A 15,960-nucleotide genomic window follows, 5' to 3' on the forward strand; every position below is an offset into this window, starting at 1 on the left:
GTTTTCCCAAATGCGGGTAGTCTATTTAGGATAACTGACTTGAATATTTGCTTGGTTGGGATGGAGTGGCTTATGTGACTGCAGATAGATGGTTTGTATTATTTAAAAGTCAGATCATACCTACATTACTGTGGGTTTGTTTTCTTTTGTTTTTTTTTGAAACAGGATCTCACTCTGTCACCCAGGCTGGAGTGCAGTGGTGCAATCACAGCTCACTGCAGCCTCAACCTCCTGGGCTCAAATGATCCTCCTGCCTCAGTCCCCTGAGTGGCAGGAACTGCAGGTGTGCACCACCACACTCAGCTAATTTTTGTATTTTTTGTAGAGATGGGGTCTCGCCATGTTGCCCAGGCTGGCCTTGAACTCCTGGACTCAAGCGATCTACCCACTTCGGCCTCCCAAAGTGCTGGGATTATAGGTGTGAGCCACTGCCCCAAGCCACATTACTGTGTTTTTAACCCCCTTTTCCAAATAACATAGTATAGCATGCAGACTTGAATGCTAGATAAAACTCTGAAGTAGAGAATCATTTTTTCACAAATAGGGGATTTATGTGCAAATATGTGTTTCTGTTTGTTGTTTTGAACAGGTCTCCATGTAGTGGAGGTGACATATGATGATGTGCCTATCCCAAACAGTCCCTTCAAGGTGGCTGTCACTGAAGGCTGCCAACCATCTAGGGTACAAGCCCAAGGACCTGGATTGAAAGAGGCCTTTACCAACAAGCCCAATGTCTTCACTGTGGTTACCAGGTAGGCAAGGCCCTACATTTGGTGTCTTGAATCTCATTTTTATGGCTAGATTCTACTGTGTGTCATAGTTTCCTAACTTTTGATAAGATGCATTTTTATTTTTATAATGTATATTTCCTTCTGTAGAGACTTATGTTACATAGAAAGACCAAGCATACCTAAAAAACATACCAAAGCACTAGATAATGGTCATGAAACTATTTTGCAAACTGGGACTGAATCAAGCTCTGTATCTTCATAATGTAAAAATTTGTAGCCAACCTTGTAAGTATTTTTATTAAAGTTGGTTGCAAGGCATATGCCTGTGTTGTACTTGCAGTCCTAGCCAGTGCAATTAGATAAGAAAAATAGGCTGGGCATGGTGGCTCACACCTGTAATCCCAGCACTTCAGGAGGCCCAGATGGGACATTTGCTTGAGGCCAGGAGTTTGAGACTAGCCTGGGCTTGCTAGTACATGCCTATAATCCCAGCTACTACTTGGGAGGCTGAGGCATGCGAATTGCTTGAACCAGAGAGACATAGGTTGCAGTGAGTCAAGACTGCGCCACTGCACACCGGCCTGGGCAATGGAGTGAGACTCTGCCTCAAGAAAAAGGAAAATCAATGAAACATAAGCATTGAAAAGGAGGGGTCAGAGTGTCTTTATTTATATTATACTAATGTGAAATTCGTTTGTGAGAGTGTATCGTAGTAATTGAATTGGGGTGGCTACATGGAATAGTTTATAAAGGGAATTTGCATGAATTTTGGCAATAAGCAGACCAGCATAAATGGTGCATATTTCACTTTCTTTTCCATCCTTTCCAGAGGGGCAGGAATTGGTGGGCTTGGCATCACTGTTGAGGGACCATCAGAGTCGAAGATAAATTGCAGAGACAACAAGGATGGCAGCTGCAGTGCTGAGTACATTCCTTTCGCTCCGGGGGATTATGATGTTAATATCACATATGGAGGAGCCCACATCCCTGGTAAGCTATTCCTCAGAGAGGACCCCAAAGAATAATTGATTTTGCAGGAAAATGGGTTTGATTTTGCTTATCTCTCTGAGTGGGAAAAACAATCTGATATTTGTAATAGCAGCAAAAGGAAAAAAAAATCTCTACCTTATTTTGTGCTTGGCTCTTATATACCTTATTCATGTGTCTTGGCTTCTTTTTTTCACTGACAATGCTAGTAGCTGATCAAGATATGCAGATTCAAATTCTTCTTTATAATTTCTTTTGTATTTAGTGATGTCGTGTACACTCACTGTGAAACAGGGTTTCTCAACTTTGGCACTATGTTTCTCAACTTTGGCACTTTGGCACTTTGGCACTAGTTTCTCAACTTTGGCACTCACTGTGAAACAGGGTTTCTCAACTTTTGGCCAGATGATTCTTTGTGGTGTGGGGCTGTCCTGTGCAATGTAGACTTTTGTCAGCATCCCTGGCCTGTACCTGCTAGATGCCCATAGCAGACTTCTCCTTCCCCATTTTTATTTGTAGCAGCCAAAAATGTCTCTATATCTTGTCAGATGTCTTAAGGGACAAAATCACTTCAGGCTGAACCACCGCTGTAAAGATTCAAACAATAAACAAATATATGACTTAAGTAGTGAAGGACCCTCCCCCATTTGTTTTGGGGGGAGGACTCTCCATAGGTTCTAGTTCTCTACTCAAATGATTGTCACCCCCACACATTTTATTTATTTATTTCAATAGCTTTTGGGGTACAAGTTGTTTGTGGTTACATGGATGAATTCTATAGTGGTGAATTCTGAGACTACCTCCCCCACCCCCATTTCTAAAAGGGCAGGTGAGTATGTGGTGTGGACACAAGACCAAGGACTGGGGCTGTTCTGGGCCACTTATGCCTCGTCTCAGGTGTGGTGTGAAGAGGGCAGAGCCCCACCCCAGGACCCCAGGAGCAGGAAAAGCCTCAGCGGAGGCTTGTTCTTCTCTCTCTGGGTCACGCTGAGAGGAGAAGGGCAGGCTGAGAGGCCCACTGCTGAGTTCTGGGTTGACTCTCAGGCAGCTGGAGTGTCCACTGACCACACATTTTCCTGATTCCATCCCTGCTTCCCCATTACCACATGGAAATGTGCACACACACTCACACTCACTGTCTTTCTCTCACACTGATCAGAAAATGTTGACATTCAACTCAGATTGATTCTACTTAGATATTCATTTAAGCCTCAAGTCATTTAAAACATGTTTCTCCTCAAACTTGTGCTTGTGGCTCATTCAATATAGATTTTAAAAATTCCCATAATCACTAGTCTAGGAGATTTCAGCTTTGGGCAAGACAAAGTTCCTGCCCTCAGGGAGCTTACTGTCTAGGGCTTATACAACTAAAACTTGTGATGACTGCTATGAAGAACGAGAATGGGGCTCAGTGACAGAATTCAGAGCTACGGGCTCCTTTTGGAGTTTTGTAACACTTGCATTAGGAGAGAGTTGGGCACAGAGAACGAGTAGAAGGCTGCTCCCAGGAGGGGTGATGTGGTGGCTCCGACCTGGCAGGCAACAGCGGAGATGAACATCTCCTGGTTTTTGTGGCAACGAAACTTTTTGACTATGGGGAAAGGCTGGTGAATGCCACCAGCTTCCGAATCCCCCTTACAGAAAGGGGTCAGAGTTTGTCCCCTGTGGCCCACCTGTGAGCTTAAAGTAAATGGCCATCTTTGAGCATAACAACAGAAAAAACATTCATTTGTGGTTTTCCCATCAGGTGTGGATGGTGCCTTTTTATGTTTCAGGCTCTCTGTTGCCTCCCAGAGACAGCCAAATGCCAGCTTTTCCAGAACCCCAGAACTTTCCCAGGTGGAAACATTTAGTGAAGTGTTGGTTGGTTTTCTTAGCGTCAGGCTTCTTAGCTAAGGCAACCCATGGGGGTACTGCCGTGAAACCGTCGGCGACCTGCCAGCTTCTAATTTCTGGGTGCTTAAATATTAGCCCAGTTTTTCCTGGCCTGGTTAAAAACCTGGAGTGGAGTTATTTTTAACAACGTGTCCTGTCTTACCCATAATGGCGTGTTGATTTCCTGTGGTAGGCCAGCTGTGGTCGGTTGGTGGTGGCTGCCTAGACCACTGGATTGACTGGGGTTCAGAGTGCATGAGGAAGAAGGGCTGGCATAAGGGAATGGTGACATGTGTCTGGGCATGGAATAAGGGAGTGGCGGATAATGCTTGGGGTCTGCCATCTTGGACAGTTTATCTTACCCGGGTTTGTTGATTCTTGGCTACTCTCATGCTGAGTTCAGACAACTTCTAGTGGAGGCTCTGACTTAAAGATTGGTCTCAGAGGTAGTCCCTTGCCGTCAGCTGTTGACGTTGAAATCCTCAACTGTCACTCTCTAAAGTAAAGCCCCCTTTTGTTCCTCTCACCCCAGTGTGGAGGCCTGTGCTTGTTTGCCAGGGCCAGCCATTTATTTCATGTAGCTAAAGTCCTGGATGCTGTTGAAACCCATCTGTTGTTAGAAAGCCGGAGACTCAGTTCTTTGTGTGTCTTGGCTATCTACCATCTCTACTTCTACAAAGTATAAACTCTCTGAGATGCAAAGCAGAGAGCCCTCAGCTTTCACGGCAGTCATTAACTTTGCCAGATACCATGGGGAGCACCAGGACGCCCGTGCAAGGCAAGAGGTGCATGTGGCCCCTTGACGATGGGCGTGGTAGCCTGAGGCATGCTGCAGGTACCCTGGATGGGGAGGTCCCCCCTCCACAGAGAAGTCCATGAGTGTCCATGGCCCAGCCCTTGTTTCTCTGTTGAGCACTTCTCTAGCAAATCGCTATCTCCTTTCCTCGACTCCTCTGTGCTTCATCTTTAAAACGGACACCCACAAGGAGTCAGAGGCCCTCAGGGTCCCCCGTGGAGTCAGCCATGCAGCAGGAACTCAGCTTACACTCAGGAAGACAGTGAGGCTTCACCAGGTGGCTGGGTGACTGAGAAGGTCGAGTGTGGTCAGAAGGTGCCAGCTGCATTGGAGGGAGAGGAGTCTGGGGGACACATGGGAGCCATTTGTGGGAGACAGGGCTGGATGTGGGCTGCAGGGCCTGCCCATCTCTCTCCATTCTGTTCTTCCACCACTAGGCTTCCTCCTTCAATTTCTCCAGCAGCCTGTCTCCTCCCTCACCTCTGGGCTCCTGCATGTGTTGAGGCCTCTCTGAAGCATCTCTCCATCTGCTCCCTCTTGTGCCGCAACTGAGATGTTACTGGAAAGCTTTCTCTGGTCTTACGCAGACCAGGTTGATTGCCTACTGAGTGCTCCACCTTCCACACCCCCAATACGTTATGTAGGATGTTAGAGTGATTTGCTTGCCTCATCCTTCTCCTGCATTGTGCGTTCCTGGGGTGGGGGGTGGCGGTTGTTAACCACTCAGGATCCAGCACCTGGCACAACATCTGCATGTAGTAGGTGCTCTGTGAGAATGGTTGACAACAATGAGTGGGTGCATAAGCAGTGCACACAGTGAGGCAGGAGGGGCTGACCGAGGCCTGCATGGCCGAGGTCCCAGGGGAGCAGCAGTGCCATTCTGGGTGTGCACAAGGTAGTCTCCAGTTCCCAGCTTGTGCTTAGAATCCCATGACCTCTCTTCCAGGCAGCCCCTTCAGGGTTCCTGTGAAGGATGTTGTGGACCCCAGCAAGGTCAAGATTGCCGGCCCTGGGCTGGGCTCAGGCGTCCGAGCCCGTATCCTGCAGTCCTTCACAGTGGACAGCAGCAAGGCTGGCCTGGCTCCGCTAGAAGTGAGGGTCCTGGGCCCACGAGGTAAGTATGCACCCTGCCTTCCTACAGACATTCATCTGCCCCAGGCAGGGGCAGCCGTGACCCAGAGCAGATGCTTTGCTTTTGAGTTTGCTCATGAGCTTAAAATTAAATTTAAAAAAATTACTTTATTGTTTCATGTTCTAGTTAAACAGTAGAAATTCCTGCTTACAAGTAAGCAGGCTTGTTATTTCTCCAGTGATCTGTCCCCCCATTTAATAATACGGCTATCAGTTTCTTAGATGAAGCAGCAGTATTTGGGCTCTCGTATGTAATATGGTGGCGACTGTTTCATTATGTGTTTCAGCATTTGTGAGGGGGCGGGTTGGTCTGGATGTGGCAGATGGTGGGGTTTGGAAGTGATAAGTCATTGAGATACCTTGGTGTCCATGTGGTACATACCAGAACCTGTGGGAATGCCAGGTACATGATGCACGTGATATGTGGCTTTGTCATTGTCTCAATTCCCCAGAGACAGAGGGTGTCTTGGGGAATGGGCTTTGTTGGCAATTTGGCCTGCCCTGTTGGCAGCCTGGAACTTGGGTTTGGTAAGGCTAGCGGGCCATGGCCGGGCGCGGTGGCTCAAGCCTGTAATCCCAGCACTTTGGGAGGCCGAGGCGGGCGGATCACAAGGTCAGGAGATCGAGACCACAGTGAAACCCCGTCTCTACTAAAAATACAAAAAATTAGCCGGGCGTGGTGGCGGGCGCCTGTAGTCCTAGCTACTCAGGAGGCTGAGGCAGGAGAATGGCGTGAACCCAGGAGGCGGAGCTTGCAGTGAGCCGAGATCGCGCCACTGCACTCCAGCCTGGGCAACAGCGTGAGACTCCGTCTCAAAAAAAAAAAAAAAAAAAAAAAAAAAAAAAAAAAAAAAAAAAAAAAAAAAAAGGCTAGCGGGCCATATGGGGACAAAGCCCTGAAGGGCATTGGAACTTACCTTTTTTGGTAAGTGACCATGTTTCCTCCTTCAGCACTTAAAATTGCTTTTCTCCCGCATAGAGGACAGTGTGCCTAATTTCTTACATAATCTGGATTTTCCTCCCCAGTGATATATTCTTGGATTCACAGAAGTGGCAAATGGGGATTTCCCTCTTTGAAGAGGAACCTTCTCCTTCATGGAGTTCAGCAGGAGGTTATGTCCTTTGAAGCTCAGGGCAGAAGTGGTTTGGGGCAAATGAGGTCATGGGGCTGGGATCAGATTCTGTGAAGTTACAGAGCTTCAGGACCTGCATGCGTTTGTGTGCATGTATGTGTCCCTGTGTATGTGTGAATGAAAGAGGGAGAAAAAAAGAAAGAAAGAGAAGCTTTACTTGGATATCTGCCTCCATTATGAAGGACTCTCAAGTAACAGCCTTTTGATTTTAGCTGATGGCACGGATTCCCAGTCATGGCGCAGCCCCTTGAAAGCCCTTTCAGAGTTCTTTAAAGGTGACCCGAAGGGTGACTTTAATGAGACAGGTTTGCATTTTCCCATGGCTGCTGAATTATGTAACCCAAATGCTTCTTGCTGGCCTCACTTTAAAATTGGCTTACACCTGCCTCGTCTGCTTTGCTTAATGAGCATGCCATGCTTTGATTAACCTACCCTGGAGTTGGCCCATCCTTGACTCTCACGTCGGAAACTGGGATCTGGACTCTGCAACCCAGTGCATGCCTTGATGATGTTTTAGCGTAATCTCCAACATCTCCACAGACTTCATCTTGAGGGTCCCCTTTCCCCATGAGATTGGCACCATCACCTGCCCTGCATCTATGCCCCAGCATGCTGGTACCACAGTGTTCTTTACTCAAAGGTGGCCACAAGTCTTGACTAGCCAGCCCATTGGTTAATTTTTGCTTTTCACAGTTTTGGACTCTTTGGCAGTGTCTCAGCTGTAGAGTAAAATTGCCACATCCTAAGCATGCCTAACCAGCTTGAAAGGTTATAGCGTGTCTTCAACATGCATCATCCACGTACACCCTCCAGCAGCAAGCACAGGCAGTCTCCTTAATTATACTCTAGGGCAGACTGAGTGTATTTTAGCCAACAGAAAGCTAAAGGTGTCTCTTGGGGTCATTTCTGCAACCATGAATTGGGGTTCCTATGATTTTTTCAGGCCTGTGATTATGGTTGCTTGCCTTTAGGTTATTCATCAGTGGAAACCAATAGCTCTTGGGGATGGATGTGATCCTATTTCAAACTTAGCCAAGGGTGAAGTAAAGGTGAAGCCAGGCTCCTCCTTAAACCTCTCATCTCTGTCCTCAGGCCTGGTGGAGCCAGTGAACGTGGTGGACAATGGGGATGGCACACACACAGTAACCTACACTCCATCTCAGGAGGGACCTTATATGGTCTCAGTTAAATATGCTGATGAAGAGATTCCTCGCAGGTAAGCTTCATCCATCCACCCATCCATTCCTCCATCAATCTATCTGTCCACCCTTGCATTCCTCCATCATTCCATACACCCATCCATTCCTCCACCAGTCCATCCATCCACCCATCCATTCCTCCCATTCCTCCCATCAGTCCATCCACCCATCCATTCCTCCATCATTCCCTCCATCCACCCATCCATTCCTCCATCAGTCCATCCATCCATCCATCCATCCATCCATCCATCCATCCATTCTTTCATCATTCCATCAATCCACCCACCCATTCCTCCATCAGTCCATGCATCCACTCATCCATTCCTCCATCAGTCCATTCATCCACCCATTCATTCCTCCATCAGTCCATCCATCCCTCCACCAGTCCATCCACCCATCCATTCCTCCATCAGTCCATCTACCCATCCATCGAGGCAGCAAGTGTTACATAGAACCTGCAACTTGTCACCACACACTAGCTTTGATATTTGTGGCTCCCACTCTCTCGCTCCCCCAATTCCTTTCAGACATCTTTAGTTTAAAGGTAAGCTGAAATTAAGAAGTTAGAAATTCTAACCAGTTGTGGTGGGATTCGCCTGTAATCCCAGCTACTTGGGAGACTGAACTGGGAGGATCACTTCAGCCCAAAAGTTTGAGGCCAGCCTGGGCAACATAGACCCTCCCCTGACATCTCTTTTAAAAAAAGCACTAGTAGTAGTAGTAGTAGTAGAGAATCATTGAAAAAATAAAGAATTTATTAGTTTATTAGAGGTTTCCTTTTGGTGTTTCCTTTTGGTGTTTGGGTCTTTACTTCAGGGTTTGCTTGATAAAAGCATTTCCAGAAGGTTTTATGTAGAAACCTTCTTCCTTGCTGATATTAATTTTTAAAAAATGTTACATAAGTTCTTCACCTCTTGGAACAATCTCTAAGTGTTTTCTTTTCTTTTTTTAAAAAATCATGCCCCTTAAGATGAAAAACTTTCACCCATATCCCCTAACACATATTTTATATAGAGATAAGCATATTAGCTCTATCTATGTCAAAATGTGTAATTTATAAATGACATTTGTATATTGTTTTACTAATATACCATGTACCATATGAAGTATACTAAATATAGAATAATTATAGATACAGAATATAGAATAAGATGAGATATAAATATTAAAATGAAGTTCCAGTATTCTTTCCATTTGGTGACCATCATCTTAGCATAACAAAACTGGGCTAAATGTGTTTTAACGCTGTATTTCCCAAACTAATTTGTGAGCTCTTCCTCCCGAAACTATTTGTATCCCTTGGAACAGAGGTCCCCAACCCTTGGAGCGTGAACTGGTACGGGTGCATGGCATGTTAGGAATTGGGCCGCACAGTGATGGGTGAGCAGTCATTACCGCCTGAGCTCCATCTCCTGTCAGATCAGCGGCTGCATTAGATTCTCGTAGGAGTGTGAACCCTATTGTGAACTGCACATGAGAGGGATCTAGATTGTGCGCTTCTTATGAGAATCTAACTAATGGCTGATGATCTGAGGTGCAACAGTTTTATCCCAAAAGCATTCCCCCACCACGCCCCCTGGTCTTCCACGAAACCAGTCCCTAGTGCCAAAAAGGTTGGGGACTGCTGCCTTGGAACACACTCAGAGCAAAACCAGTCTGTCATGTGATGGTTACTACCTCATAGTTGTAAATTTCTGCTGGACTTAGGCACCTTGACTAACTCACTATCTTATCTACTGTAGAAACCCCCTTTTCCATCCCACTCATGTGTAAGAAAAGTCAGATGCAGCTGGGTTGACACGTATCTTTACTGACTAGGGTGTGTGTGTGTGTCTATCAAGTCCCTTCAAGGTCAAGGTCCTTCCCACATATGATGCCAGCAAAGTGACCGCCAGTGGCCCCGGCCTTAGTTCCTATGGTGTGCCTGCCAGTCTACCTGTGGACTTTGCAATCGATGCCCGAGATGCCGGGGAAGGCCTGCTTGCTGTTCAGATAACGGTAACTTGGAGTTATTTTTCGAGCCAAACCTTAATCCTAAGACTTCATTTCCAGGCCACATTTAAGAACAAGGGTTTCAATAACCGATGTCTGTGCAAGTTGTTTGTTAGATTTTTCCACCAAAGAGTCAGTAAATGTGCAGAAGCATAAGCAGCTCGCCTGAGAGATTTGAGGGTGTAGCTCCAAGAACCACTTTTTGGTGAATTTTCATGTTTTTTTTACTACATCTATTCCTATGTTTTTATTTTTGTTTTTTTAAAGATGGGGTTTCACCATCTTGCCCAGTCTGGTCTTGAACTCTCCTGGGCTCAAGCAATCAGCCTGCCTCAGCCTCCCAAAGTGCTGGGATTACAGTCATGAGACACTGTGCCCGTCCCCTATGTTTTTATTTTTAAATGTTTTAAATTACTCTTTGGATCAGTTAAGACTAAGTTATGCTGCATACTGCAGTAAACCTTAAAATAAGAGTGACTGAAATAAATGAGATTATTCTCTCTTGTTAAGGAAGCCCAGGTTAAGCTACCTGGGTGCCCTGTACCTCACCAAGGAGGTCGGCTCCATCTCTCTGCTCCTCTACCTAGCATGTGACTTTTATCCTTAAGGTCTTCTCCTGGACCACAAGGCTGCCAGTGCTCTGGCCATCACATCCACGTGGCAGGCCAGAAGGAGGAAGAAAGAAGGGAAAAAGGGGTCCTCCCAGCTCAGTTGGCTCTCTTAAGCAGCCCTGCCAAAAATCTATCTTAGACTTCCATTCCCTTCTGATTTGTCGGGGGTTGGCCACAAGTCACATTACCTAGTGGCAAGGATGCTAGGAAGTGGAGTCCCATCTTCTGGGAGCAGTGCACCTAGCTAAGAGTTACAGTCCTATTAATAAAGAGAAAAGGGAGTCTGGATGCGGTAGTGTGTGAGCAGAAGCCTCTGCCTCCTCCCCTCCCTACATTTCAGAGGATTTCGAGCTAAAACACTCTTGGTTCACCTGACAACAAAGTTACTAAAAATTGGCTGTGTCTGTCATGGTGTTAAAGGGATCTGTGACCCTCTACTCTCCCTACAAAAAAAACAAAACAAAACTAGATTGTATTAAGCCATCCATTCTGTCTCTCCACTAGAGGCACTAATAGGAAAATATGTCAAGGTTTTCCATGAATGTTTTCTACATCTTGACAACATGCTAAATAGCGTTTCTCTATGATCCACAGGACCAAGAAGGAAAACCCAAAAGAGCCATTGTCCATGACAATAAAGATGGCACATATGCTGTCACCTACATCCCCGACAAGACTGGGCGCTATATGATTGGGGTCACCTACGGGGGTGACAACATCCCACTTTCTCCTTATCGCATCCGAGCCACACAGACGGGTGATGCCAGCAAGTGCCTGGCCACGGGTGAGTACAGAGCATCTCAAGGTCAGGAGCACGGGCTTTGCAATCAGAAAGCCGGGCTGTAGCCCTTCTCTGTGATTTACAAGCTACATGATCTGGGCACGTTGCTCGACCTCACTGAACTTCAGTTTGACATAGATTGAAGCTCTTCATTTTTATTTGGAAAACATTTAGATCCAAGAAGCTCTTCTAAGAAGCTCTTCTAAGGAACAGAGACTGTTGTACAGGGTTATTGCAAAGATTAGATGAGGTCAGGCATGAAAAATGCTTAGCACAGTGCCAGATACATGATAACTATTATTATATGCTTTTGAAGTGTTGAGAACCCAACTCTGATGGCGGCTCCCATGAAAAGCAGCAAATTTCTGCCTTTTATGAATAGATAGTTACTCAGCATTCATTCAAGAGCATTTCAGGTCAGCATTAGAGAAACACATTTAAGGATCTAGGTTTTTTTCGTCATGCATGTGTAAACCTCTCAGGAATTCTCCATGAATATTTGAGCATCACAGTTTCTTTGGTTTCTTTCTTTTTTTCCTCTCTCCTTCTTCCTTCAGTTTCTAAGACACAACTATTGACTGTCACAGGCCTTTCTTTTCTTTTTTTTTGAGATGGAGTCTTGCTCTGTTGCCCAGGCTGGAGTGCAGTGATGCAATCTCAGCTCACTGCAGCCTCAGCCTCCTGAGTAGCTGGGACCACAGGTGCCCACCACCATGCCCGGCTAAGGTTTGTATTTTTAGTGGAGACAGGGTTTCACCATAATTGGCCAGGCTGGTCTCGAACTCCTAGCCTCAAGTGATCCACCCTCCTCGGCCTCCCAAAGTACTGGGATTACAGGTGTGAGCCACCGTGCCCGAACGGCCTTTCAGTTTTTAAGAACAGCCCTTGGGCAGCTCAGTGCTGCTGCTCAAGCAGATTTCAAAACATGAATCCCCATCTCTAAAATGAGACAGATTTACTTCTTTTTAAATAAGTAGACTAAGCACAGGACCACCCTTCATGTGTTTTGTTTCTCTCATAGCGCATCTTTTTTTGAATGGAGAAAATCTGGGCTTTCACAGCAAGGTTGTGAGTTGTTCAGTGTGGCCCTTTTTGGCTCACCCATGGCAAAAAATGGAGAAATTTTGGAATGCTGGCCAGTCCACCACCTCCTAGGTCTATGCAGCTGCCAGCGACAACCAGATCATCTTTACTAATTGATGGCATGTTAACGTTGGTTGGGGACTTCCCCATTGCCTTCCAGGCCCTATTTCCTCCCCCAGCTTGGGCAGAATCCTGAGCTGAATACTTGCCTTTTGGCTACACCTTTGCCTTTGGCTAAACCAAGGGTCTGTCATTCAGTGCCTTCCACAGATTGACTCCAGTCTTCTCTTCCACTACTCCCTGAACAAACTGCTCTGGCCACCTTCCCTGTTACTCCTACGCACTTGGCTCATATTTGCCAATGTGCTTTTAGTTCATGCTGTTCTGCATTTCCTGATGTATGGATCCTGTGTAAAGGGGCGCCAGAAATCAGAGAGAGACTGGTCACTGGGGAGAGGTTGCAAGTATCCCTTAGCTAACAGAACCCATCCTTCTGGGTTCAGCCATGTTTCCTTTCTTTAGGAAGCCCTTTGTCAGTGTGGCAACCCTGGTATATAAATTCTTAGGACCTTTGCCTAGATATGCTGCCAGACACTTCCCCGAGGAACAGTGTGTTATTTTTTCTGTAACTTAGTTCCTCTTCAGCATTTCCACTGCAGTTGGAGCTGTCATTCTTGGTGCCTGGCCCTGTTAGCATCTTGAGAGCAGGGACTGTGTCTTACCCACCTTTATGTGTACCTGGCACTTAAGAAAATGCCCAATATGTTTGTTGAAAGGTGACCTTCCATTGCCATACCTTTAAATGCTGGCAAACCCAGGCTAACCTTTAGTCAACACTCAGAGCTTATAGATGCTCCTTGTTTAGTAAATAATTGATGAAGTAACCCTTTGAGCAACACCTGATTAGGGGATCTTTGGGATATCCCTCTGAATGGCAGCAGTTGAAGGCCTAACATTTACAGGCACAGACAGCATGGATGGGTGTGATTTGTTCTTGGGCCTCCAGGACGTGTGTCCATACTTCCATTCTCTTCCCCTGAACTCTTCTCCAGGTCCTGGAATCGCCTCCACTGTGAAAACTGGCGAAGAAGTAGGCTTTGTGGTTGATGCCAAGACTGCCGGGAAGGGGAAAGTGACCTGCACGGTTCTGACCCCAGATGGCACTGAGGCCGAGGCCGATGTCATCGAGAATGAAGATGGAACCTATGACATCTTCTACACAGCTGCCAAGCCAGGCACATATGTGATCTATGTGCGCTTCGGTGGTGTTGATATTCCTAACAGCCCCTTCACTGTCATGGTAAGAGAAATTCCTTCTCCAGAGCATGCTGTTATTGGTGGAAACTGTAACAGCTGCCATTTGTTGAACCTTGACCAGGATATCCTCTTCCACTTTTTTTTCCCCTTTGGAAATTTTGTTAAGCAGTTGTGACCTTGTAGAGTCCCAGAGTAATCTCTAGAAACTCAGAAACCCTTTGGCTCTAAGGCTTTTTAGGGAATCTTACTGACCACCAAGGTGTCTATCATGATAAGGAACTTGGGCAGTATCCTGGCCTAAGCTGAGGCGTTTTGAAAGATAACTCCTCAGAAAAACACACCTTTACGAAAATGTTTCTACATAAAACATGACAGGTTTTTAACCTGCCAGCTCTTCCTTCTTCCATCTTCATGGCCATTCTCCATGGCTGGAGGAGAGAGCTTCCTGATGCTGTTTTGTTTGGAGACTTGACTCTGATAACCCAGGACTCAAAGTACCTCCACTTGTGTTTTGGAAAGATTCACAGTTTATGTATGAGGGGGAAATACCTTGTCTCTTGCAGCGAGGAACATCTGGAATAGAAGGAGGAAACCATTATGCAAACATCTGGGTTAGTGAACGACCAAGGTCTTTCATTTTCAGTTCTGAGTGACTTATAGATCTTCCTCTGATTATTTATTTTTGTTATTGCATAATAGATCTTCCTGTGAATATTCTTCAACCAGGAAAGGGATTAGAAACCTCAGGGGTATTACCTCACTGAACCTTCAAAACCAAGCATCGTTGCGTTTTTTTTTTTTTTTTTTTTTTTTTTTTTTTTTTTTTTTTTTTTTTTTACAAATGAAGCATGCTTGGTCTAGACAGACACCAAGTACCATGCTGTCATCCTCATTGGTGTCCTTTGATACTGCCATCAGCAGCCGCACTTGACCACAAGGTTCATAGGCCCTTCATGTTTTTAATGACCTGGCCTTCTTCACAGCCTACAAAGCACCTTCTAATTATTTCATTTTGTGCAGTAATGGAGAGGTGCATGACGACTCCTTTCTAAACAGAAGCTCAGGGACTTTCTTCCAAACAGTCTATACTCTGTCGTAGCTTTGTTCCCTTCCATCGATGTTTGTTTATCCATAAACAGTGTGCCAGAGATCTGGAGGCTCTTTTATGTCTCAAGTAGGTAAACACTTGTCAACTTTTGACATTGTTCATTTAAGAGTGTTTTTCTTCTGTAGGAAGAAGGAAATACAGCTGGGAAGTTGATGTCGTTATTCACAGAGAAGGGTACCAGTTGTAGTCTTCAGAATCTGTTTTTAGCCCATACTGGGTTTTATCTGGTTGGTTAGAATTAGGTAGGAGGGAAAAGCAGCCAACCACCGAGCAGTGGTCATGGGCCTGCTGGTGCGATGAGTTGGGGGTAAGAGAAGACCATATTGGGAAGGTCTAAGTGAGAAAGTCAGAGTAAAAAAATTGAGGACCCTTGTTACAGAAGTGGAGGCTTCCAAACTCAGTAAGAATAAGTGTCTCCTAGCCCCTGAATACACACAAAGCAAGAATATTTTGTGTTTACCCACTGCCCCCTGACCACTGCTGAAGGCAGAAAGGGACGATCACCCACAGTACCTACAGTACCTGGTTTGGGTCTTTATTCTCTCATTCCAGGGAGAGAACCTTAACTGGATGGACTGACTGACTGTTCATTGGCTTTGGTTGGGTAGATTCCCTGCGTCTCACTATAAGTTTGAGGCCAAAAAGGACACTGACCCACACTGCAGTCATAGCAAATGTCTCAAGGAGACCCACACTGGTGTGAGCCATCACGCCCAGCCAGGAGCATTAAATCTAAGATTTGTTGAAAATGAATTTATAAAAAACTTTAAAAACATTAACTGCTGAGCATGGTGGCTCACGTCTGAAATCTCAGCACTTTGGGAGGCCAAGGTGAGAGGATTGCTGGAGCCCAGGAGTTTAAGACCAGCCTGGGCAACACAGTGAGACCCCCATCTCTACCAAAAAAGAAAATTAGCCTGGTGTGGTGCACACCTCTAGTCCCAGCTACTCAGGAGGCTGAGGTGGGAGGATCGCCTGAGCCCAGAAGGTTGAGGCTGTAATAAGCTAAGACTGCACCACTGCACTCCAGCTTGGATGACAGAGCAAAACTCTGCCTCAAAAAAAATTAAATAATTAACCACAGTAGACATTTATCAAGTGAAAAAAGACCTTTTTCCTAATTCTGTGCTGCAGAGATGCCTCGTGTTAGTTTTTACCTGCTTACACTTCACACACCTCAGTTTCATGCCTGGGATCACACTGTACGTATTGCTTTCACACCTTGCTTCCTTCCCTCAGTGTGCCATAGATACCCTTACATATTGATTCATTGGAC

The 15,960-nt window shown here is 45.8% G+C and overlaps 1 protein-coding gene across 5 annotated transcripts in view; it reads left to right on the forward strand.

Moving 5' to 3' along the window:
* Window positions 1–15,960, forward strand: part of FLNB (filamin B) — a 166,480-nt gene that overhangs the window by 119,542 nt on the left and 30,978 nt on the right. For 4 of the 5 annotated variants that reach the window (XM_050781113.1, XM_050781114.1, XM_050781115.1 and 1 more), the window contains exons 23-29: window positions 590–752; window positions 1,561–1,721; window positions 5,336–5,503; window positions 7,746–7,869; window positions 9,694–9,850; window positions 11,050–11,239; window positions 13,372–13,619. In XM_050781113.1, coding sequence (XP_050637070.1) covers window positions 590–752; window positions 1,561–1,721; window positions 5,336–5,503; window positions 7,746–7,869; window positions 9,694–9,850; window positions 11,050–11,239; window positions 13,372–13,619 — 1,211 coding nt within the window. Of the gene's footprint in view, window positions 1–589; window positions 753–1,560; window positions 1,722–5,335; window positions 5,504–6,865; window positions 6,959–7,745; window positions 7,870–9,693; window positions 9,851–11,049; window positions 11,240–13,371; window positions 13,620–15,960 lie in introns of all 5 variants that reach the window. The other variant, XM_050781117.1, reaches the window with a different exon arrangement.

The sequence above is a fragment of the Macaca thibetana genome, chromosome 2 (genome assembly GCF_024542745.1).
Source record: "Macaca thibetana thibetana isolate TM-01 chromosome 2, ASM2454274v1, whole genome shotgun sequence".
Classification (NCBI taxonomy): Eukaryota; Metazoa; Chordata; class Mammalia; order Primates; family Cercopithecidae; genus Macaca; species Macaca thibetana.